We start from the raw sequence: 22,929 nt of genomic DNA, 5'->3' as shown, positions 1-22,929 counted from the left end.
GATTATGTGGTAGTCCCTTATCTTTCTGACTGCTGTAAGCTCTGTAACCAAACGCAGGATTGGTATTCAATAAAGAGTGATGAAATAGCTCCAGGCTGTTTGTGCTGCAATTTCCCTGTGTGGAGGATGCAGTATAAATGGATTATTGCTAACTCCATCCCCCAGTCAAAAAACCCCCACCCCAAAACAACTCCATCCCCTCTAAACAAAAGAAATCAAAACAATTACGCATAAAATACCATTTTCAAAGTTTAAAGTATGCTTTCTTAGTGATGGGGAGTGTAATCATATAGCCATCAATCCATTTCCTGCAAACAGGAGTTACACACGCTCCCTCTGTTACCCTTGAGTGTTCAGACTCAGGACTTGTGGATTTAGATACCTTCCAACTGGATTGTGAGAAAAAGGAAGGTGCAAAGGAAAATGAATGCAGAGATTTAGAAACCATGTGTTAAATGGGGAAACTAAAATAGTTCCAAATCAAGCAAGTCTAAAGGTGTAATAGTATCTTAAAGATATAGGCCACACTGAGGTGTGCAAGTTCCTGGTTTCATGGGATGGGAAGTTTTTCAGTTTTTTGAGTTGTTTGCCTGTGTACTAAGTTACAATATTGTGAATTCTGGAGCATAGCAATATTGCTGCTATGCCATGAGGTACCTTTATGACTTTAACTGTCTTTTCAGCAAGGCACTGACTTCTGTAATGTGTAGGTGCAGGCACTTTACTGTTAGTGGGAGAAACTGATTAGATAATGCTTGTAATTTGAGGCTTACCTTCATTTAACATACTGAAGTGCCAGTAGTAACATCTAAGAAACAAGTTGTCAGTCACTTTTAATTTGTAGTGTGTAGTTAATTTCTTGTGAACGCATACATTACATGTATAAAAAATATCATATTACTGCATGATTAATTCCGTTAAAAAATTAACATGCTGTAATTTTCAGGGGCTGGGGAACTACTTGGTAGTAATCAAGTTGCCTTATGTCTCTTAGGAAATAGCTGCAGAAATAAAAATAAATCTCTGCTGTACTAGTGTAGATGATCTAGCTGTAGCAAAAAATACATGTTTATTGAGAACAAACCATGTTACATCTTTTTATTGTCATTTTACATCCATTAGGATCGAATTGTGTCCATGCCTCTGGACAAGGACCATGAAGTAGCAGTTCAAGCCATGAAACTCTTGATGCTTATGTCGCAGTAAATAATTTCTTTTTTAATTTACTGTATTGTTTTAATGGCAACAAGATCCAGGTACAAACCTGATGAATCTTCCTGTAATCAGTTACTTGTTGGGAAACAGTTGCTTCTGGCAGGATATGAGTTACAGTTAAAGCTGCTCAAGACATGACATTTTCTTTCTGTGGGAAATGCCAGTGTTAAGAAAACCCTTGTGCTGAGATTCAGTCTGAAAACTACATTTTTATATCTGTGTTTCCCTCTGAAAGGAAGTCTCACCTTTTTTAATATTGGCTTTTCTCAAAAAGAGCATTTGACAATCTTGGGGGAAGTTCCCACTGCAGATGGGGTCCCCACCCCACCTTCTGTCCCAGGATTGCCAGGTCTTGACCAGAAGCTTGGAGAACTCTGCCCTCTTCCCTGTCTCTGCACCTGATGCAGGAAGCTTTGAGCTTTGAGGCTGTTGATGGAATTTGGACTTTCAGATTCTTGGCTCCAGGGCAGAGAATCTGGTAGCCTTTGAGCCCATAGCAGACTGACAGGAAATGATCAAGTGTGTGATTTTGCTGAGGTGGAAGACTAACAGAAGAGTTGTTTTCTTGGGAAATTTACCTGCCAGCCATAGCTTTGGTAGGATAATGGCAAGCTGGAAGTGTGGGGAAGAATTACACTTAGTATTACAGAAGTATATAAATCTTTTTCTGATACATCCTTGAGCCGCATGTTTATTTTAGAAATGTCTTTATTTGCAAAATATGTGTAGAATAAATTTTCTGTCCCTCTTTCTCAAAGCAAAATGGGAATAAGAACTTCATTGCATTCCATTGATAATACAGTTGAGATGTTAGGACTCAGTGTCTCCTCTGTCTGAGAGTGTAAGTTGAATTTTGGTGATGTAGATGCTTATTTCCATGTACAGCATGAGACATTATCCAATAGCCTTGTGGGATTTGCTTCTCTATTTAAGCCAGAAGTATTAGTCATTGCTAGAGGAGCATGTAGACCTTAGTGGTCTAACTAATGTGGTGCTGTAGACATTTACATTAAATTTCAAGTATGTTTGTATATTGAGGTGCTGCTTGATTGTCTCCTGTCTCACTTCACATTCCACTGGTTTGAATGGCATTTTTCCAGGGCTCCTTCAATAGGCACATCAGAACAGCATATGATGCTGTGAGCACTGCACCCTCTTCTGAAGGTAGTGCCATTGTTTGGACCTCACTGGTAGTAGCCAGGGTTATATTGTTCCTGTTATATTGTTCCTGTGTGTTCAGTGTCCATGCCTACATCCCTTGGTTCCCCATGGTGCCTAGCTGTTGGAACAAAGCACAATGCAGGGCCCATGGATAACATGTCCCTGTGCTAGGAGGAGCAGCTCACCATTGTTGAAGTACAAAGATTCCATACACCAGTTAGGGCTGCACTTGTTCCGTATCTGAATTAACAAGAGCTATATTGGCACTGCAGCTGTTTATCATCTCTGGCTTTATTATAAGGGATCATTTTCTCATTAATGCAAACTGCAGCTATAAAAGTTTGATCAATGTTTCTTTTTCCCTGAAGCAATTTTTTCTGAATTTTGCTTAAATATGGTTTCCAGTGTGAATAAATGCCATATAAAGTTTTCTGAATGATATTTTTCCATCATGAGATGCAATTTTCATAAGTAAAATTAATACATTATGAAATTGTTTTTAATTAAGCTATGTAGAGACCTAGCAAATACATTCTTTCTTTTTGCTCATCTGTTGCATAGCCATCCTGCTTTGTTCCACGGTACACCCCCAGCTGGTCTGAGCCCTGCTGATTTGGCATAATTATTGGAGTGGTGAAAGTGTGCATTGGAGACTCAATAAGCAAATTCAACAACAGCTCTTCTCTTTGATAAGAGTAGTGCTGACCAGTCTGTAACTGTGTGAGGAGAATGCAAACAATATAGCCAGTCACATGCACAGGCTTCTTAACAAGAGCCTGCATCAAGGTCCTTTTCTAGCAGGGGAAAAGCTGATGCCTTAGTACCTACAATGGTGACAGAAAGGACTTGATGCTGGCAGTGCAGAAACAAAAACCTGCAGGGCTAATATGTCTCAAATAGATGTGTCTCATAGCTCAAAGCTTTTGTGTGTATCCAGATACACACAAAAAGTGTGTCTGGTTTTTGAGCAGTAGTGCTGCTTGATACATGCAGTAAAGCATGAAATTGAGTTGGGGACAGCAACTCCCCTGCCTCAAAGGGGATGATGAAGTAATAAATGACAGCTTGTGTAAATGGCATGGCTACTAGTATGCAGTGGTGGAATAAAATTTTTGCCACTTTTGCCACGCTGTCTTGGCTTGTCTTTGAATGACTACTTTTGTCATCTGCAAATTTGGCAACTGAATTCAAGTGACCCAACTTGTGTTTTTAGTGAGATGTGAGACACCTTTCAGATCAAGTTTCTGAAAGCTATTTTTAAAGCTACTGGAAAGAACCTCTATCTGAATTCTATTTGATCAGGAATCATTAATTAAAAAAAATAATCTTCATTGATGAGGTACAGACCTTCAGACCATGTCTCTAATCTTGGAGTAAATATTTTGTTACGTCATGACATGCGTCATCCAGTAATAGCTTTTTTTCTTCCAATTACTCAGTTGGGTAATTTTTCTTGGGAAAAATACATTATGTCAGTAACTTTCTTTGACTGACTTCCATAGTTGTCCTTTGGGTCAGCATAGAAGCAAGACTTTGGTGCTAATTTACCATTTTTGTGATGTTTTACAGTGGCAGGAAAGCTGTGCTCCATGTATGGTAGTAACAGGTTTGAGCATCTCTCAGCCATCACTGCATTCCAGTTCTGTGGAATGTACACTGACTACTCTGTATCCTACTGCCCCATAAAGCTGCTGTGCCTTTACATTCTCTCTCTTGATACCTAGAGAGGCAGTGAAAAAACTGATCTTTTCAATTCACTTATGTGTGTTATATTATTAAAAAAAATCCCAGTGCTGATTCAGATTTCTCTTGCTATGCATATACTTAGTTTTTTTCAAATCCATATTTGTATTTTCTTCTTGTGTATCTCTGTGAGCTGAGAGTTTTTTTTCCTTCTTGTTATTGCATGTTGTCTCAATTGAATGCCAGTCTTTGGGCTAGTAGATTTCTGTTTTTATACAGCATGATGTGATCCTGGAACGGAAATGAGCCTATGAGGTTTAGCATAATAGAAATTATTAATGGTACTGAATTATGCATAATTGTTAGCATTAATGTTGCAAAGGATCTGACAGGGAATAGAACTAGGAAGGAAATAAAGAAGGAGAAGCATCAGTGACAATGAGAGACTAAGGTAAAAAAAACATTGCCTTTTAGGAGGCAAATTAGTTCAGTGTACCTACTGCTAGACAATTCTGTTAATTTTTGTGTGCTTAACTACCTAAAAGCGTAGAGGGATTTTGGAAAAGAGCAGCAAAATAAGGAAACCACAGTAGATGCATGGGGAAAGGTTACAGGTGGTGTGGGTAGGGGCACAAATCCACAATTAGCTTGAATATGTAAATAGCCCAGGGGAAAATGACTTTGATTTACTTTAGTTAAACGTAATTAGAAATTAAACTGAGTTTTAAACACAAAACACATCGGTCTGCCACAGCATAATCACAGTGTATTGCAACATGCTAATCCCATTGTACAGTGGGTGGGAAAGGACTATTGTTTCATTTTAGTGGCAACCATATTGTCATTTTGCTGATCACCGAAGTGTGTCTTGAAATAACCTGCAATGAGAGCAGAGGAGTGAGAGTGAAATTGCAGAACAGTTTAGTAGTACATGGTTTTTGTATTTAAAATTTTATTGCAGACATTAGAATACTTTTAACATACATGGTGTTTTGGTTGATAGTGTTCTGTGCACATATACTACTTTTACAATGCATCTGCAGATTTGGATGTTTAACTTGACTTAATTTTAAATGCGAAGTGACCAGATTCTTTTTTGATTGAGATGCTATACCTTGGATTGTCATCACAATAATGTGTACCAGATCTTGCCCTGCACAACCACTAAAAACAAAGGCTAGAGTAAAACTCTAAAGTGTGTCAGGTGTGTTTTTATTTTACTCTTGTGATTTTGATGATTTTCCTTGGTATGAGCAGACAGCATAGACCAAGTCAAGCTACTCCAGCAGTCATACCTCTTGCATGCAACCAAATAAAACAAAAAGCAAAATATGAAATCTTTCAACTGGTGCCATATGCGGAACAAAATGGGTCTGTGATCTCCCTCTAGAATGTCCCAGTTTCCTCTGGGACATGAAGACTGGGACATGTTCACACTGAAGTGCAGAGAAAGTGGTATGTCATGAGATTGGTATGTGGAAGGCCATGCCTGTTTATTTTTAGGTACCTAAACACTGGCAGGCACTTCTGGCTTAACCTTTATCTGTTGCTTGGCATGCTGAGGGCTGTAAATTTGCAGCAGTATTGCTGCTGTATTTGAAGTATTCGTTGTGTGGTTGACGATATCCTGATGGATGTAAAAAAGAAAGGCACACTTCAGTGTGGCAATGTTAGTGCTGGTGGTATCAGGTGTAGTCAATGCTGCTGCTTGCAGAAGCAGGTAAAATGCCTGGGCACTCATTTCAGAGGGAGCTATGAGCCTAAACCTCATCATGGTCAGAGAGTGGTGGTTGAACAGTAATAGTAGTAGTAGTGCCCACAGGTATTCCCTCCCACTCAAGAAAGGAAAAGGCAGAAGATCAGGTGCTCCAGTGGTGTCAGGAGTGTCTGTCAGCTCGTGTTGCAAAGGAAATGGATTCTTCTGCCTTCCTTTGCTTCTCTGCTGTTTGGGAGTGCTTCCTTTGCAGCTGGAGCAGCATCTCACCTACTTATGTCTTGAGGAGGGAGTAAATAATACTGCACTAGATGAATGTAATGGATAAATTCCCAACCTCTTAGAAGACAAAGTTAAAAATGGAGAAGTTGGGATTTTGGAAATCACAGAATGGCTGAAGTTAGAAGGGTTGTCTGGTCCAACCCCCTGCTCAAGAAGAGCCTCGTAGAGCACATTGCCCAGGACTGCATCTGTATGGCTTTTGAGTATCTCCAGCAATGGAGACTCCACAGCCTCCCTTGGCAGCCGGTGCCAGTTCTCTGCCACCCTCACAGTAAAAACATGTTTGTCAGTGTTCAGAAGGAGCCTCTTGTGTTTCTGTTTGTGCCTGTTGCTTCTGGTCTTGGGCACCAGGAGCAGAAGCCTGTCTCTCCCACTACCAGGTACTTACACACATTGCTAATATCCCCCTGAACCTTCTTTCCTCCAGGCTCAACAGTCCCTGCTCCTTTGACCTTTCCTCAAAGGAGAGATGCTCCAGTTCCAGGAAAGATGATCCCCAGATCATCTCTGTGACCCTTTCTTGATCTCTCCCCAGTCTGTCTTGTGTACTGGGGAGCCCAGCCCTGGACACAGCACTGCAGGTGTGGCTTCACCAGTGCTGTGTAGAGGGGAAGGATCACGTCCCCAAACCTGCTGGTAACACCTAATGCAGATACCATTGGGATACCAGTCACCTTCTTGTCAGCAAGAGAACATTGGTGGCTCATGTTCAACTTGGTGTGTACCAGGATTCCTTTTCTAAGGGTAGAAAATACCTATGGAAAAGCAGTTTCATTAGTGCTGGAGAGGAAGAGTCCTTGATTTCTATCCAGAGAGATAGGTATTGCTTAGGTCTTCAAGCTATCTGAATGATTTAGTCAAGGAACTCTTTTAGAATAGAAACATTCAGGTATTGCATTCATTATTTCTATAAATGTGCTAAAGAGAGAAAACCTGAAATACAAAGAAGAAAAAAAATTAAATAGAAAAAATGTGTGCATTTGAGTGGCATGTTCATACAGGAAATTTCATTTAAGCACAAGAAGAAGGTTTTTCACTGTGGAGTGATCCAATACTGGAATACATTGCCAGAGATGTTGTAGAGTCTTTGACTTCATGGATTGGACACATCAACCTGCTGTAGCTGATCCTCATGGAGCAGATGTTCTGCAGAGGTGCTGACCATCCTCAGTGCTCTATGATTCTGAATTGGTTCAGTTCAGATCACCATATGTTTGTGAAATTTCTTATATTCCCAGCTGTCCACTGGTTTTGAAAAATATATAGAGAAAAAATGACAAAGACATCTTCATGGAAACTAGTGCTTTAAAAGAATTCAATAATAGATTGACATTAAAAAATGAAAGAAACATTGTCAGACTGCTATTTTTTCTGTAAATTCCCCACAGCCTTTTAATATTTATTATATCATGTCTTTTTATTCCTGTAAGTGCTATTTGTTGTCATTCTTTGTTTTACTCTCACTTGTTAAACTTGTAGAAGTTTAATAAATTTGATCATTCATGGCTTCACAGGACACACCACTGCTTATTCATGTGCTCTAATGCACCATAAAACCATATTACTTATTTTTTTACTGCTTAACATCAATAAACACATTTTTACTGTACTTTCTCAGTTCTGTAGATAGTTAAATAGTGACATAAATATTTCTCTTTATGGTGATTTCTTGATATGTATTCCTTTACACTTCCTATATGTTCTATTGCTGCAAATATATTCTCTAGGTAATTGCATGTTTAAAGAGTCCACCAAAACCTGCCTTAAATATGTAAGGCAGCTTTTATTTCACATTATCCTATGAGACTGATTCATCATTTTTTGAGACATACCATTAGCGCTTTCATTTAAAGACTTTTTAATGGATGCTCCAGTGATAATCTCACCTAGTAGGAGCTCACTTCTTTTTCAGTCAGGTTGGAGGATATTTTGGGGCTTTGTGACTTGTGAGGATGCTAAAGGATGCAATGGGTTGGAGGCAAATGGGCAAGCATAGGAAAGACTGCTGATTTTCTGTAGACATCACCCTTAGCTGGAGAATAGCATGAATCCTCAGTTGCAGAGAGGGTGTTGGACCACAGGTGTAGATGGTTTTAAAATGTTACTACTCAAGGATTGAATGCAGTGATCAATAAAAACCCTTTCCTCTCAGCTGGGTGTAGTAAGTGTCAGGATCTCATGGGTTGCTCTTTTATTTTCTGAAGTAGCCTAGTCCAGTGACATTGTTGTGGCAGCAAGAAGCAGTTATTTGGAAACTTTAATCCTGGATTTGGACTTCACTGCTCTGGTACCTCTTCATTGGGTTATTCAACCTTGATGCTTCAGTTTCTTTTTTGTAAATAGTTGATATGAATACCATTTCTATCTCTCAGAGAGTGTTCTGGGTTTACTAGTGGCATGTGGTGTTCTCAAGATGTGTAGCTGAATGAAAAAGTCATGACTTTGAATGTGTTTGTGCAGAGAGGTCACAGCCATAAGCGTGCCATCAAGAATGTGTTTTGATTTCCTTTTTTGTGGGATTCTAGTGTAATAGAATATATTAGAATATATTTTATATATATATAATTTAATAAATGACTTAAGAATAATTTGTACTACAGAATGAAGGTTTCTAATTGTTTATTATCTTCTGTGGTGAACATCTAAGCATAGAGTAAATGCATGATTTTCCTGTTTTATTACTATTACTCTTTTTTCCGTGATCACTGATCAACTGTAATTATACTTTAAATTATTGTTCATGTCCATGCAGTGGGCCTGGTTTGTCACGGTTTACACAAACCTCTGTTTCTCTACACAGTGAGTAAAAGAACACTGCCAATTTTGTTTGAGAGCATTTTTAGAAATGTCCTACAAAAATTTACACATAGCTGTGTAAACAAGTTGCAGGGTTATGGAGAATCAAGCCTAGTAAAAGCTGGACATAGCATTCATGCTATTCTTTGCAGATAAACCTGGCCTATAACTTCCGTTGTTATTTTTGCCTAGGAACTGTGGGGATGTGTTATCAGCTGAAGACTGTGAAATGTTATACCAGTTTGTTTATGCCACTCACCGGCCGCTTGCAGTAGCAGCTGGGGAATTCCTTTATAAAAGGTATCTCTGCCTGCCTACTTCTTGCATAGTCTCATTAGTTTTGGAATTAAGGTGGATTTATTTAAGGGGGATATTAAGCATTAATTTTTCTGATGAAAGTATGTGCCACCTTTCTTCTGGTAATCAGAAGAGAAATGCTGTCTGGGGATAATTGCATGTTTTTCTGCACAGCCCTGAAACAATAGGTATGAGAAAAGTTGCAAGACTAACACAGGGAATTTGAAACTAATTGATCCACAAGTGCCGTGCTATGTTGAGAACATGCCCTCTTTCTCTCTACTTTCCTATTTGCTTCTTACAAGCTAATCTGTCACCTGGCATCTGCTGGATTTTCATAGTTTGATGATTAATCACAAAAATGGCCTCCTCGTCTCCCTTTGGAAGTTGCCTTATACATTGTAAAGGCTTTGAATAATGAGAGATGCAGCAGATTAAAAAACCCTCCCAGTTTCCTGTCAGGTTAATGAAATACAGGTTTTATCTTCCCCAGGAGTAACTCTTATAAATGGGCTTCTTATAACACTGCTTGCATGAAGTTGTATGGAGTTGGCATGCTAAAAAGGGAAGAGACAAATATTCTGTCTTTAGCACTGAGAGAAATAATCTTGACTTACAAAAATAAATGAAAATAAAAATATTTAGGCAAGGATTTTGTGGGGGAACATTCAGAAATAATAATCATGTTTCCATGCATACAGAATCTCTTCCTAGTTGTGTTTTCCTGTCTAACTGAAATGTTGGCATTCTGGAATTTGTGGAGCTAAGTCCAACAGAAAGACAAATGAAGAGTAACTTCTGTTTTGATGAATCTGCTATTACATCTGCTAGACTTAGTTGTTTGTGTTGGTCCTAATATGCTCTCATAAATTAGATGTTTCTCCTGTCAGAACTCAGCTGCATTTTGCTACCAAAGTTATTTCCCTGATAACTTTGCCAGTGCCTTATGAACACCTTGACCTTGTAAATCTCATCCTTGTTCTTGTTTGCCTCTCTCCAGCACTTTTTCCAGTATAGAATGTTTGTTTTGGTGTGATAAGAGATGTTAGTGACACCCTCCTTTCCCTGGTTATACTGCTAAGTTTTAGTATAAATGCTTATGCTTTCCACCCCTGCTGCCCCTTCTTCTCAGCTTGCACAAAATCTCTTCCATGTCTGCATATTTTAACTAAGGTTACTTAGCTGGCATAAATTATGCCAGCAGAAACTCTTCCTGAATGCACAAGCTTTTGCTGACATTTAGTAGTGTGGTCTAGCTCTTAAATCCAAGCTGTTTGGGCCTTACATTAATCTGCAGGGATGGCCTTCCTGTATTTATCTTGAGATTAGCACTTTTTGTGGGTAGTAGTCAGAACCATTTTGGATAAAGGGGGAAATGGAAGTGACATACTGTGGTTCATACTTTAGACAGAAGAGGAAGAGCAGAGTTTCCACTGTATTTGTGATGTTAATTGCCTCTTATAATTACAAGGTACTGTGCCTTCCTTAAGAAGCTGCAGTTCCAAGATGCACTATGATGTGAATAGTGGCTGTGTGGTAATATCTCTGCTGTGTTGTTAAGGTTTTAAATTTGGCCTAGAGCAAGCCTCTTTTCAAGCATGAGCAAATGCCTACATTGTTGTATGGTCAGTTTATGGAATCTGCATCCATCATCCAGACGGGTGGCAGGGTGCTGGTGAAACTGTCAGAAATAGTCTCTGCATCCACAGGGATAGCATGTCTCTCTTTTCAATGGAAAACAATCTTTTTTCCTTTCATCTTATAAAAAAGTCTAATGAGATTTGGGGTCAATAAGTAGACACTTGAGAGAAAGAAGTCCTTGTGATCTTGTCAGAATTAGTGTTACATTGGTAAATGAGTGTAAGGAGAATGTGGCAGAACTGGACTGACTTGCTTTTCTTTTGGCAGGCTGCTTAGTCATGGGGGAGATAAAGTTCAGCCCAAAGGAGGAAAGTTTGGGGCGAGCACTGACCAGTTGAAAAGATTAATACACTTTTTCCTGGAGAGTGAGGTGAGAACTGGCCGTGCAGTAAGCCTTTTAAATCCAGTGTTGCGTGTTAAATCAGTTATCTTCTTGCTTTTGAAAGCAATTTCTGTTGATGAGCTCTGAAATGTGTGGAGTTAGAAATGTTTTTACTCTCTAGATTAAGTTTTTAGTGAAGCCATTTCTGTTCTGTTGTATTAAACCTAATTTACAAGTGTGCTGATGGAGAGAATCAGTGCTGAGGCAGTTTCTAGAAACAACCAGAAAAACTAATGCCACCAAATTAAGGTTTTTTGGTATATGTCCATGTCTTTCTGGAGGCAGATGTGGGTTGCTGTACCATGGTTCCATGCTGACCAAAGACTGTAGTTTTATGAGAGTTTTATCAGCTTAAGTGCTGATAAACAGTTCACTGTTTAGCTTTTGCAGGGGTGCTGATCTCTATCTAGCCAAAGTGTCTCAGGCACAGCAGTTTTGAATCTTTCTGCAAAGAATTGGATGGATGACTTGTTTCTAGTCCTGTGACTGCATTTTTGGCTGTTACAGTCAGCAATATACAGCAATAGTTTCAGAGATTATTTAATTTAAATTTAAACTTGTATTAAAAAGGAAAATTGCAATTCTTTGCCTACTTTTCCTGATTTTTTATCCCACTTTCCTGCTTTGTATCAGGTTGAACACATGGTGTTTAAATGTTGATTGTCCTGGAAATAAATGTGCTGGAATACTGCATTTGAGTATATATGTGAATGACAGAGCTTTGTCATTGGACAGAGGGAGAGGAACATATGAAGCTTATTTCTTTTAGTGATGTGTTTGCTTCTATAAGCTTGTGTTTTTAATCCCTAGCTACACAAACATGTTGCATACCTGGTAGACAGCTTGTGGGACTGGGCAGGCAAATTCCTGAAGGACTGGGAGTGCATGACTACTCTTCTATTAAAAAATTATGAAGAAGATGGAGAAGGTGGGTAAGCAAAGAATTTAGTTTTGTCTGAATGAATCTCCCCGTGCTATTTTTTGAACCTTGCCTTAGCTAGTTTAGGATCATTTCATATTGCAGTACCATTTGCTCCCAGATTGTTGTCCCCAAGTGCCACAAAGCAGATGCAACAATGCACTGCTAGTGTAATATTTATATCAACATACTTGTTTTATTCAGTATTCTGTATTTATGTAATGTTAGTTTAGAACCTGTCCAGTAAATACTTGTGTAATTAAGCCATGATGCTTATGTAGTGTTCGCTTTGTTTGTCCAAAACTGTAGAATCTAAAAGTATTAATAGATTGAAATGCAGTTATTGTCAGGCTTTTACTCCTTCCTCAAAAGAAAATGAGTAATGTATTGAGTTCACTAACATCTAACACTAGAGGGTTTTTTTTTTGTAGAATTATTTTAAAGTGAATTTAAATAAATCTTTAAAGTCCCTTCCAACCCAAACCGTTCTGTGAATAGTTGTTGTAGACCCGGAGTTGATTGTGTGATTAAAATCAATTTGTAGACCCAGTGAGTTAGAACATTTTGATACTCAAAGAAGATTCGTCCTAAATGAGACACTGGTCAGTAGGAGACCTCATTAAAACTGCCTGTGTTTTTGCAAGCCCAACTGCCCCAAAAAGTGAAGCCATTAAGGGATTAATGGTACTCACTAAATGTAGAAAATAACTTCCTTCAAATGAAGTCAAGCACTCTTTAGCTGTTTATTTAGCAACACTGCATTCTTTAGTGTCCTTCCACAGTTCCTCAGGTAAATGAGTAGGCTTTACATCAATTGTTGCTGCATCTTCACTTTTCTTTTGTGTGATGCTGAGGCTGATTTACTTCCAGCTCTGAGTGATGCCCAGGAAAGCGCTCTCATTGAAATCATCCTCGCAACAGTCAGAGAAGCAGCTGAAGGTCATCCTCCAGTGGGCAGAGGTGCAGCCAAAAAAGTCAGTGCATCTTAGTCTTATTTATTGTCCTGTCATCACATTATCTTTGCCTTATGTACTTTGCCAGACAGCTTGTTCCTAGTTGGAGATGTATCTTAGGAAATAAAATAACTTATTTTTCTGAAGTTTTGCAGTGTCTTTTCACCTCTAGATCTTGTTAGAAGTGGATGTTGAAGGAGATGAGCATTAGAGAAGAGCCACTTGAAGCATGTTACTGACAAATGATGAGCATTTTATCCATGACATATAGCTGTTCAGCAATTTGCATCTAATTTAAGATCAACCAAAAAAAAATCATCTGGTTTTGTTCATGGAAAAGTGTCTCTATCTTAGGTTGATATGCTTGAGACAATGCAATATAAGTTAAGCTTGTGTTATATGTAAGATTCCACTCAATCCCAGAGATTTTATAATTTTAACCAAGTTCTTTATCTGCAGATTTTGTCAGTAAAAGAGAAGAAAATCCAATTGGAAGATTGTACCAAAATTACCGAGCACTTTATTATGGTGCTTCCTCAGCTCTTGGCAAAGGTAAATAACAGCTGCTCTATGAATGCATGTTAAATATTTCATGAAAATTCCTGTAATGTACTCATATCCTGTTTTTTCTCTGCAGTATTCAACAGATGCACAAAAAGTGGCAAATCTTCTGCAGATTCCTCAGTATTATGATTTAGATGTTTGCAGTACGGGACATCTAGAGAAGGTGAATAGGATTTGGGATAATCTGTTCACGTGGAATGCTCTATTTATGTGACAATGTCAGGAGTTTAACAGGATTTGGAACAAGTAGAAAATTGTTGAAATACAATTAAATGGTCTCATACCTTAAGAAAAGTGCTCTTATTCAGGCTTTACTTTTTGGTTTGGAGCTGCAAAAAAAGGCCTTAGTGCTTGTCAGTTCTGATACGTGGGGTTGGGCCTTGGTGGATAACGATTTGTGGTTTTGTGTGGTAGACCCAGCCCTGGGTGTTTTCATTCCTGGCTGGAGGGAGGGTGGATTATGCCATGTGTCTTAAGTTGGTGTCTCCCAGGAGTTTACTGCAGAATAGGTTTCATTCTCCATGAAGGCTGACTCCCAGCTGCTGGGGAATGACAGTGACTGAAAGATAAGAATGGAGATAATATATCTGCTGATGGGAAAGGGATGGTCAGAAACGGATAGATGAAATCCTCGAAATAGCTTAACATATTCTTGAGCAGGGGTGTTTACAGGGAGGCAGTGTTAGGCAAACACTCTGAGGTTAATTTCAGCCTAAAACTTGAACTGGAAGAGAGCAAGTCAGCACAATAGCACAAATTACCTCTTCCCACTAAGAGTGAAGAACCCTGTTGCTGACATGATCCAAAACTTTCTCCATTGCTGATGGAGACAACTTCTACTGTTTAAAGACAGACCTGTCCTTTGGAAAGGCATTTATTCCCTATGTAATGCTAGCCATGTATTGCTAAAGTAGAACTTAAAGCAGTTGCTTCATTCTTTAGGAAGATCTAGAGACATAATGATGAAAGAGAGCTATAAACACAGAAAAAAAATGTTGTGGTGTTTAGTTCTACTCCTCTTCTGCTTAGAGTGGCATTTGTTTCATCTTGTTTATATGACCCATAGGGATATATGGGCCTAGTGAAATGATTTGAAGCATAAAAGGATTTTTGTACAATTTACCTATAAATGCCCCTTTTATCACGTGCAGCACTTGGATGCTTTGCTGAGAGAGATAAAAGACATTGTGGCCAAACACTCCGACATGTCTGTCCTGGAGGCTTCCTCCAGGACTTATTATATCCTCTGCCGGGAGGAAATTGCCATCTATAGCCAGGTGGATTGTGCTCGAACTCAAATGATAGATGAGTTGATGAAACAGCTTAACCAGCTACTAGATTGCTTCTGGCAAAAGGTGAGTGTGGCTCTTTGAGGGGTAAGCAGACTGTTTTCCTAGGGAAAAAGAGGAAGACAAAGAAAATTAAGGAGGATATGGAACTATTCTTCACCTGCCATTTCTGCTTGAAGGAGGCAGAACTCTAAAAGATGAGTTTGCACCTCTGAAAAGAATGGTTCTTCACATTTTAATGAAGCAGATATATTTTGGCAGTATATTTTGGCAGGAATAGAGCTGGGAAAATAATAAACAAGGTAACCCATGCCACCAATTGGGCATTGTATATCTTCTGGCAGGCTTTTATTGGATGCTGATGTTGTAAAATGTGTCAAGCCAAAAGGTCCCCTAACCTCAGAATTATTTTGTTGATCTGTGCCAGTGTGGGAGAATGTGTACTTGTGAGGAACAAAATTGCTACACCAGATATTCTGGACCTAAGAAATTGCTTTGTAGTTACTCCAGTGCTGTGCCAAAGATACTATGTGCAAAATCAGCTAGTGAGTGCTGCTGGTCTACAGGTGATGAGAATCTCCCCAAAAAGGTACAGTTCTGTAGTTCTCCATGTTTGACTGTACATAGGATGCCCTTTGTGCTGTCACTTGGATGTAGGGAAAAAAAACAAGCAAACAGCAGTCCAACCAAGCAAAATGCAGATTGTATAGCTTTGAGGGTCTTGGAAATAATGCCTTCCTCCTTGGAAGAGGACTGCAGTCTCCCTCAAAGCTTTTCATTAGGTCTAAAAAGCAGAAACAGCTGGTGGGATATGAATAGCTTGCTGGCTGAGCAGAACAACAGAAGCCTGCAGCTGATCTGATCAACTGTGCCGTCATGAACAGGTGTCATGCCATGGTATGAGAGTTAACACTGGCAAGTTTTTATTGGACACAGGGATATTGCAAAATGTGTCAAGCCAAAAAATCCCCTAACCTCAGATTGGATTAATTTTATTGGTCTTAAATAGAGATCTATGTCAATGTGGGAGAATGTGTACTTATGAGAAACAAGATCAGTGCAAGACCAGGGATTCTTCGACTCCTCCGTCGTGTGATCTATATCTAAATAAAGAGATTTTTCTCCTGGAACTCCTCCCTTCTAATTCCTGGTTGTATATTTTGTCCCCCAGAATCACATAGTATACTTGTGGAAACTACAGCAATTGCATCTATGGGAAAGTATTTAATATATTTTTAGCTATCTTTGAATGTGATCTGGCAGCTGGAAGCAGGGAAGGTCAGCACCATGTGAACACTTAGCTTTCCAGAGATCCTTAGCAACTGTGTGAGGGACCATGTTAGACTAATTGCTACTTTTTGCTCTGTGTTAGCAATACTGCAACCTCTAGGGGGGCTGCCATTGGTTTATTAATGACAGGGATTTTCCCTTGTACAAAATTCCTGTGCAGTTATATTGTTTTCTTTTGACTGTAGAGCAGGACATGAGTAGCGTGGTTAAAGGTAAAGGTTAAAAGAGGGCTGGAGGAGAGTGATCCAGGCTTGTGGGTTGGTTGGGAAGGGAACACTGTCTTTCCTTTGGCCCACACTGGCTAATTCCTTTCTCTTTCCCAAACTTCCATGATTTAGGAAGGAGGATTTTGTACAGACGCAGGAGAAATTTCCCGGATGCATTCTACTTTGAGAAGAGTAGCAGCTTTTCATAAGTGAGATCTTTATTTACACAATTTATTTTCCCATGTACTTAAAGTATCAACCTTACACATGCAAAGTGAGAATTGCTTGTTGGGTTTATCAGGTTTTTTCTCAAGAGAATGAAAGTGATCCCTATGAGAGGTGCTGCAAGGTTTAGTTTCTTTTTAATAGAACTGTACTCTTGGATATGGAATTATTTTTGGACTCATTATTGAGCATCAGCCCTAATGTGGCTGAGAAGTTTATGCTACAGAATTGAGATGTTGGAGTGGACACAGAGATCCCTCTGTGGTGCCTCTGTCCTAGTTAGGTGTTTTTCCACAGCCTTACTAACAAGACTGGTGGTCACTCTGAAGGGGGTGTAGTGAATGCAGTTGTTCTTTGTAGCAGGTGTAATCTGCATTTTGTTTTTAGTTTATCTGATCTTCTTTTGTTAAATATGATTTCTCAAAACCTTGGCTCTCCAGAGATTGGTAAATTGTCATGCAAGCTAGTACAGAGGTTAGGGGATTTGGGCCTTCTCAATGTGTGTATTACCTGTCCAGCCTGCTGGGGCTACTGTGGTTTTCCACAGAGAAGTCTAATGTTGAGTTGAGAATACTCAAGACTATTAGAAACAGTCTTTTAGAGTGGGCTGAGGACATTGTTCTTTAGACCTTTTTGGGTACTTGAAGACTATGCATAAAGTATAGGAAAAGATACAGAACTCAGGTTTCTTTTTCCTCTCCTCATGGCGCTGCAGTTTTGTGGTAGGAGTGTAGACTGTAAAGCTATGGTCTAAAGACTGCAGTGTTAGATGATGAAAACCTAATTTTTCCCCCTCATAATTAATATTTAGTTGTTTAATGTTATTTCTATACATCATATGAAGGCAAAAATAGGATACGTTTAACCTGTTTGATCAGGTGAATCTTCATTTCTTGCTTAGTGTATCACTATTATTTCTTATTCATCTGCAGTGCCCATGATCTCACCAAATGGAATCTGTATGACAAGACTTTAAAGTTCCTGGTGTTTGAAACAGAACACGGCAGTTTGCCTGTTCTGGTGAGTAGTTAATATTTAACATTGAAAGAAGTTTTTCTTGATGAAAGCACAAAGAAATACAAAGTATTAAATAATCTTATATGTCAGTGCCCTATGAGACAGGAAGATACTGTGTCCATTTCTCAATCTGGGAAACTGAGGCTGTCTTTGGTTATTGGAATCTGTAAATTAATGCCTCTATATGAATTAAGTTTGGAAAGTTTTCAGAACTGTGACATCTGGACATCTGACATCTGGATTGATCCTTTGTCACGTTCAGTACTTCCGATAATTGCATAGTCTCAGTTTCAGTACATATGAAATCATTGGGACCGTGAGGAACCCCCTTTATATTGCATGTAACCAGAAATTGGAATACTTTGGATCTGTTGCTTACACGTTGACTCTTGTTGTGGTGGTTTATAATTACCAGCTATCTCAACTGCAGCCTTTTGGTTATCTGGTTGCCTCACCTCAAACTCTGTATGAAGATGGAGTTGTGTGTTCTAGGATTGCAAGGTGAAATATTTCAGCAGTTATGAATGAAACCAGCCCCTCTTTGCAGGAGAGAACTTGGGGGACTTTTTGGCAAGGGGTGAAGTTTAGTTGAGTAGAGAGAGCCTGCAACCAGTGGGTAGAAGTGGACTCCTTTAGATGGAGCATTGGAGCACCAAGGTTTAGCTTCTGCTCTGAACTGGCCTCTGGAGGAGTCTGTCTTTAATCAAAGGCTTTAAAGAACTCCCAAGGAGCTAAGCTCAAGTGAGCCTCTGGGAATACACTTTTGGATATGTGGGTTGCTTTCCCTTGAACTCATGGAGATGTCTCAGAAGTTCTGCAAAATCAGCACCTTAGTAATGAAGTTTCTCAGGGGGCAATGCTTGCTTATATGTAAACCTTTTAAATTTATTTTAAGGATCTAAATACAACTGGGAAGTGTTCATGTGAGCAGCATGCTGAATGTCAGGCTTGAATGCTTTGTTTAGTCTTAAGCTTTTTGCTGCTGAGCCTTTAATGTAAATAAAGGACATGTGTTTTTATTTGCAGATTATCCTACCAGCTCTCCAGTGCACTTATTTCTCTCTCCTGTGGCAACTAGCTGCAGTTTCGGAAAATTCTCCCAAGGTTGGTCGCTGCTGTAATTTTGAAGCTAGTTTCAGCTCATAGAAGTTTACCCTTATAGAAGTTAAAGCTAATTTACCTGTTCTGAGATTTCTTGAAAAAGCAAGCTTATAAGAAGATAGTTTGTCTGTTTTCTTGAGGAAACCAAATCGAATTGAGGCATTTTCTCTCTATATTATCCTCTTTTTTTTTTTTTTTTAACCTGTATGTGCTTTTTCAGTCTGCAGGAACAATGGTTCACTGCTATTTTTACTGCAAAACATGTGCATCAAATTCCTAGGGCTTGATGGAGATAAGGAACTTGTCTCACTGCCAAAGAGTTTGTTGTTTTCTTGTTTTAAGCAGCAAAGAATATTAAGTGAAAACTCCAGGACATTCTGTAACTTTGTTTCTTTTTAAAATTTTCTTCATTTACCAACCTGCGTATTTCTGTCAGAAAGGATGAGGAAGGTGGTAATTTTCTCATTGGTTGACTATTTATTTACATGATTTTTAAAAGTATCAAGCTTTAGCAGATGTTTCAGAAGAAAGTCTAGTTTGAGACACCAGAAAGGAAAACTCTTTTATGTTTTATTTCATGTGTGAATGTGTACCCTGTGGGGCTCCTCCTCATGATGATTTCTGACTCCAGTGGGTGCTGCTTTGTCATTCTGTCCCCTTCCCTGGTGCTCGTGTGCACCAGGACAGGCGCTGACATGGACATTGGCGTGAGGAATGCCAGCTGGGGCGTTACCCGTTTGGCCACTGATTCACTGTCTATTCCCGTCCCGTTCCATTCCTGCCTGGATCCCCACATCTCTCACTGCTCCAGTGTGTTCTGCCTTTCACTCCAGACACAGTTAGCTCAGCTTGGTAATGGGGCAGCACATTTTTTAATTTGGCCTTCATATGGGAGCAGATTTTGATTGGAAGCAGATGTGACGGTGCACTCTGCAGGGCCAAATCTGGATGTTGGCAGATAGAGAAGTTCCAAGAGCAAAAAAAAAAATAAAATTCCTGGACAGCAGCTCTGTTATTTCCCCTTGCTCCTCCCCTAGCAGTGTTAGGAGAATGTATTGCCCCTTACCTGGTTCTCCTCAGCATGTCCTGGGATGAATCCCTTTTCTTATAAATGTAGAGCTGCGTAACATGAAATCTGCCTCTCTTGAAGGGCATTCCTTTTACACTGATGGCTCAGAGCTCAGTGCAGTACAGCTGAGACCTGGTAAGAAAGTCTACTGTACAGCTGCGAGCAAACCAAATAGTCTCCCATACTGGATTCATCTTAACAAAGTGTGGTGTCTTAAGTTTCTGAGTGCCAAAGTTAAACCCTATTTTCGTTGTAGTCATTAGGGGAAGAAGGGAGAAAACCAACTCCAGAAGGCAGTGCACATTGAACATTAGGTGGAATGGACCAGAGGTTTTTATGACTCTACTTCCATTGTTATCACTGCTTTATACAGATAAGATGAAGTGAATAACAGAATACATGCTGCCCTCCCTACAGATGGAGAAACAAAGAGTTTGTGACTTGCTGAATTCCACTGGCCTCAGCAACTGTGACAGATGCAGTTGTTCATAGCTAGTAAGCTGTTCTGTGAAATGCCAGCTTCTTTCATCATGTCATCAGCTGTGCTATCTTAAATGAATAATATGAGTGGAAGAAAGATGCAACTGTTGTTTGTTCTGTAATTCTCTGTTGAATCATAGTCTCTAACATATTGGTCCTTTTGTTTTTCCTAAATGTGTTTTTAGGAGACTCTTTTTCCACTAAGAAGGCAGCTGAGACATTTCAGTCAGATTTGCACATGCTTCCTCCACCATAAGGAAAAAGATGTAAGAGAAAAGGTTTGTGTTTTTCTGTCACTTAATGAGCATTTGTGCTCAGATCTCCTTTTAAATGCCTGCCTTTTTTTCATACTGGTTTTTAATTCTATTAAATTTTTGCTGTGTTTTTGTCTCTTAGCAAAGAAATAACACATAAAAACCCCAGTCTTCAACTATTTCTTTTAAATAAAAGCTAAAGTTAAGTTAGTTGAAATGCTACAAGTTAGTGCTGTCTGCATGAGTCCATCTGCAGAATCAAGGCCTCAATCTGAATGAAAATCATTGTGTTTTCTAATTAGACCAGTGTACTGGTTGCTATCATTGCTTCATTTATGTTTTGCTATGAATATTACTTAAAGAAATGCAGAAATTGTCCAGCGGTTCATGTGTTAAAAGAGGGGTATTTCAACATAATACAGCTCTTCTTGCCCACGCAACTTTGAAGATCTTTAGGTGGTATTTGTGCATGATACTTGTGTACACTGCATCCTAACATACAAGTTTTTTAAGGATTTAGCTGGGGCATTTCATCACAGCTGAGGCAAACAGAAATCTTTAGTTTGCAAGGAACAAGTGGGATGGAAACTTGATTGTGTTTGATGGAAATGCAGAGTGGAATTGGCACAAAAAGTAACATGGTCTCTAAATCCTTCTTTGGCTTTATTTGCTTGGTACAGGCCTTCATGATACTCTGTGACTGGTTGCTGATTTTGAGTCACCTGGATTCAAATAATAATGAAGAAGCAGTTGGACTTCTAGGTTATCTTCCTAACACAGAACTTCAGGAAAAACTGTTTTCATTTATCCAGGAACACGTTTTCATGGATGGAGAAGAGGAAAAAAAAGGTTAGACATCATCAGTGGAGAAACAATCTACTATTTTTGCTATCATTTGTCATCTGCAGTGAATGTATCAGGGAAAAAGGCTGGCCTTTCTTTTGTTGTTATTTTGTGAGTTGCTTTGTTTTTTTTTCTAGCTGGTCACCTTTACAAACAAAAAAACCCTGTAATTCTTTGATCTGTGCAGACTGTGGGTTAACCAATTCACCTGTATGATGAAAAGGGCTGAAGTAAAGTGGGGTTGGGTGAGTAAAGTGTTTGGTATACTGTCTTCCATGGTCCAAATGTTAGAGGAAGGCCTTGCAGTGTTGTAGTGTGTCAGTGCATGGACCCTTCTAGGCCATCAGAGTAAAGAACCAGTAGATTTTGATTTTGGGACTGTGGGGCTGATTTCACAGAATTATAGACTGGTTTGGATTGGAAGGGACGTGAATGATCATATACTTCCAAACACCTCTGCCATGGACAGAGACACCTTCCTCTAGAGGAAGTTGCTCAAATCCCCATCCAGCCTGGCCTTCAACATGGAATGGAGCATCCACAGCTTCTCTGGGCAACCTGTTTCAGTGTCTCACCATCACCACAGTCAAGTCCTTATGCCCAAGAAATAAATCTGCCCTCTGTCTGTTTAAAGCCATTCCCCATTGTATCACTACATGCTGTTGAAAGAAGTCCTTTTCCACCTCTCTTGTTGGCCCTGTTTAGGTACTCGAAAGTGCTACAGGGTCTCGCCAGAACCTCCCCTTCTCCAGGTGGAAGAATCTTAATTCTCTCAACCTGTTTTCATAAGCAAGGTGCTCCAGCCCTCTGAGCATCTTCATGGCCCTCCTCTGGACTCAGTCTGGCAGGTCCACATCCTTCTTGTGTTGGGGGCCCCAGAGCTGGGCACAGCACTCCAGCTGGGGTCTCAGCAGAGCAGAGAAGGGGCAGAATCACCTCCTGACCCTGCTGGCATCACTGGTTTGGATACACCCCAGAGCAGAGTTGGCTTTTTGGGCAGTGAGCACACACTGCTGGGCCTTGCCGAGCTTCTCATCAGCCAGCACCCCAAGTCCTTTTCCTCAGGGCTGCTTTCAGTCCAGTGGGAAATAGTGTTTGTTGCTCTACTGCCTTTTTTCAAACACATTTGGATGCTGTATTGAGGCTGTAATTATGAAGGCTGATTTTCTTTTGAGAGTGTTTTGAAAATAGATTGTTCGATGTGGTTCTGAGGACAAGTTCAAGTGCCATGCTTTGAGAAAACAAGTGTTGTTCTAGATTTCTCTGACTCCTCTCCAGCTGTTCAGATGGAGTTCTCTGTTCAGTTTGGGCACCACACAGTTTAGGTCATGGTGTATATACAAGAACCACTGATGGGCAACATTGCATGGCCAAAATTGCAAAAGGGAAATAGTAAGAGAATCTGAATTAGTAAAGATACAGTAGAAAAGATTGCACAAGTAGGTTGTAGTTGTGGGAATTATTGAAGCAGGTTATGTTTCAGGATGTTTATGTTACGTTTCTGAAACTGATAAAATTGATCCTGCTTTGGGATAGATCGCCTGAGAT

At 39.6% G+C, this 22,929-nt stretch overlaps 1 protein-coding gene across 1 annotated transcript in view; it reads left to right on the top strand.

Annotated features, from left to right (window-relative positions):
• Positions 1-22,929, top strand: part of LOC132069980 (cohesin subunit SA-2-like) — a 59,256-nt gene that overhangs the window by 22,504 nt on the left and 13,823 nt on the right. Inside the window, exons 13-25 of the mRNA XM_059466499.1 lie at positions 1,123-1,202; positions 9,044-9,151; positions 11,057-11,159; positions 11,982-12,099; positions 12,961-13,064; positions 13,503-13,595; positions 13,681-13,770; positions 14,759-14,962; positions 16,525-16,601; positions 17,550-17,637; positions 18,661-18,738; positions 20,470-20,562; positions 21,219-21,387. Coding sequence (XP_059322482.1) covers positions 1,123-1,202; positions 9,044-9,151; positions 11,057-11,159; positions 11,982-12,099; positions 12,961-13,064; positions 13,503-13,595; positions 13,681-13,770; positions 14,759-14,962; positions 16,525-16,601; positions 17,550-17,637; positions 18,661-18,738; positions 20,470-20,562; positions 21,219-21,387 — 1,405 coding nt within the window. The remainder of the gene's footprint in view (positions 1-1,122; positions 1,203-9,043; positions 9,152-11,056; positions 11,160-11,981; positions 12,100-12,960; positions 13,065-13,502; positions 13,596-13,680; positions 13,771-14,758; positions 14,963-16,524; positions 16,602-17,549; positions 17,638-18,660; positions 18,739-20,469; positions 20,563-21,218; positions 21,388-22,929) is intronic.

Source organism: Ammospiza nelsoni, chromosome 2 (assembly GCF_027579445.1).
Source record: "Ammospiza nelsoni isolate bAmmNel1 chromosome 2, bAmmNel1.pri, whole genome shotgun sequence".
In the NCBI taxonomy this organism is placed as follows: Eukaryota; Metazoa; Chordata; class Aves; order Passeriformes; family Passerellidae; genus Ammospiza; species Ammospiza nelsoni.
The sequence above is the reverse complement of the archived record's forward strand: the minus strand, read 5'-3'. Positions and strand labels throughout refer to the sequence as shown.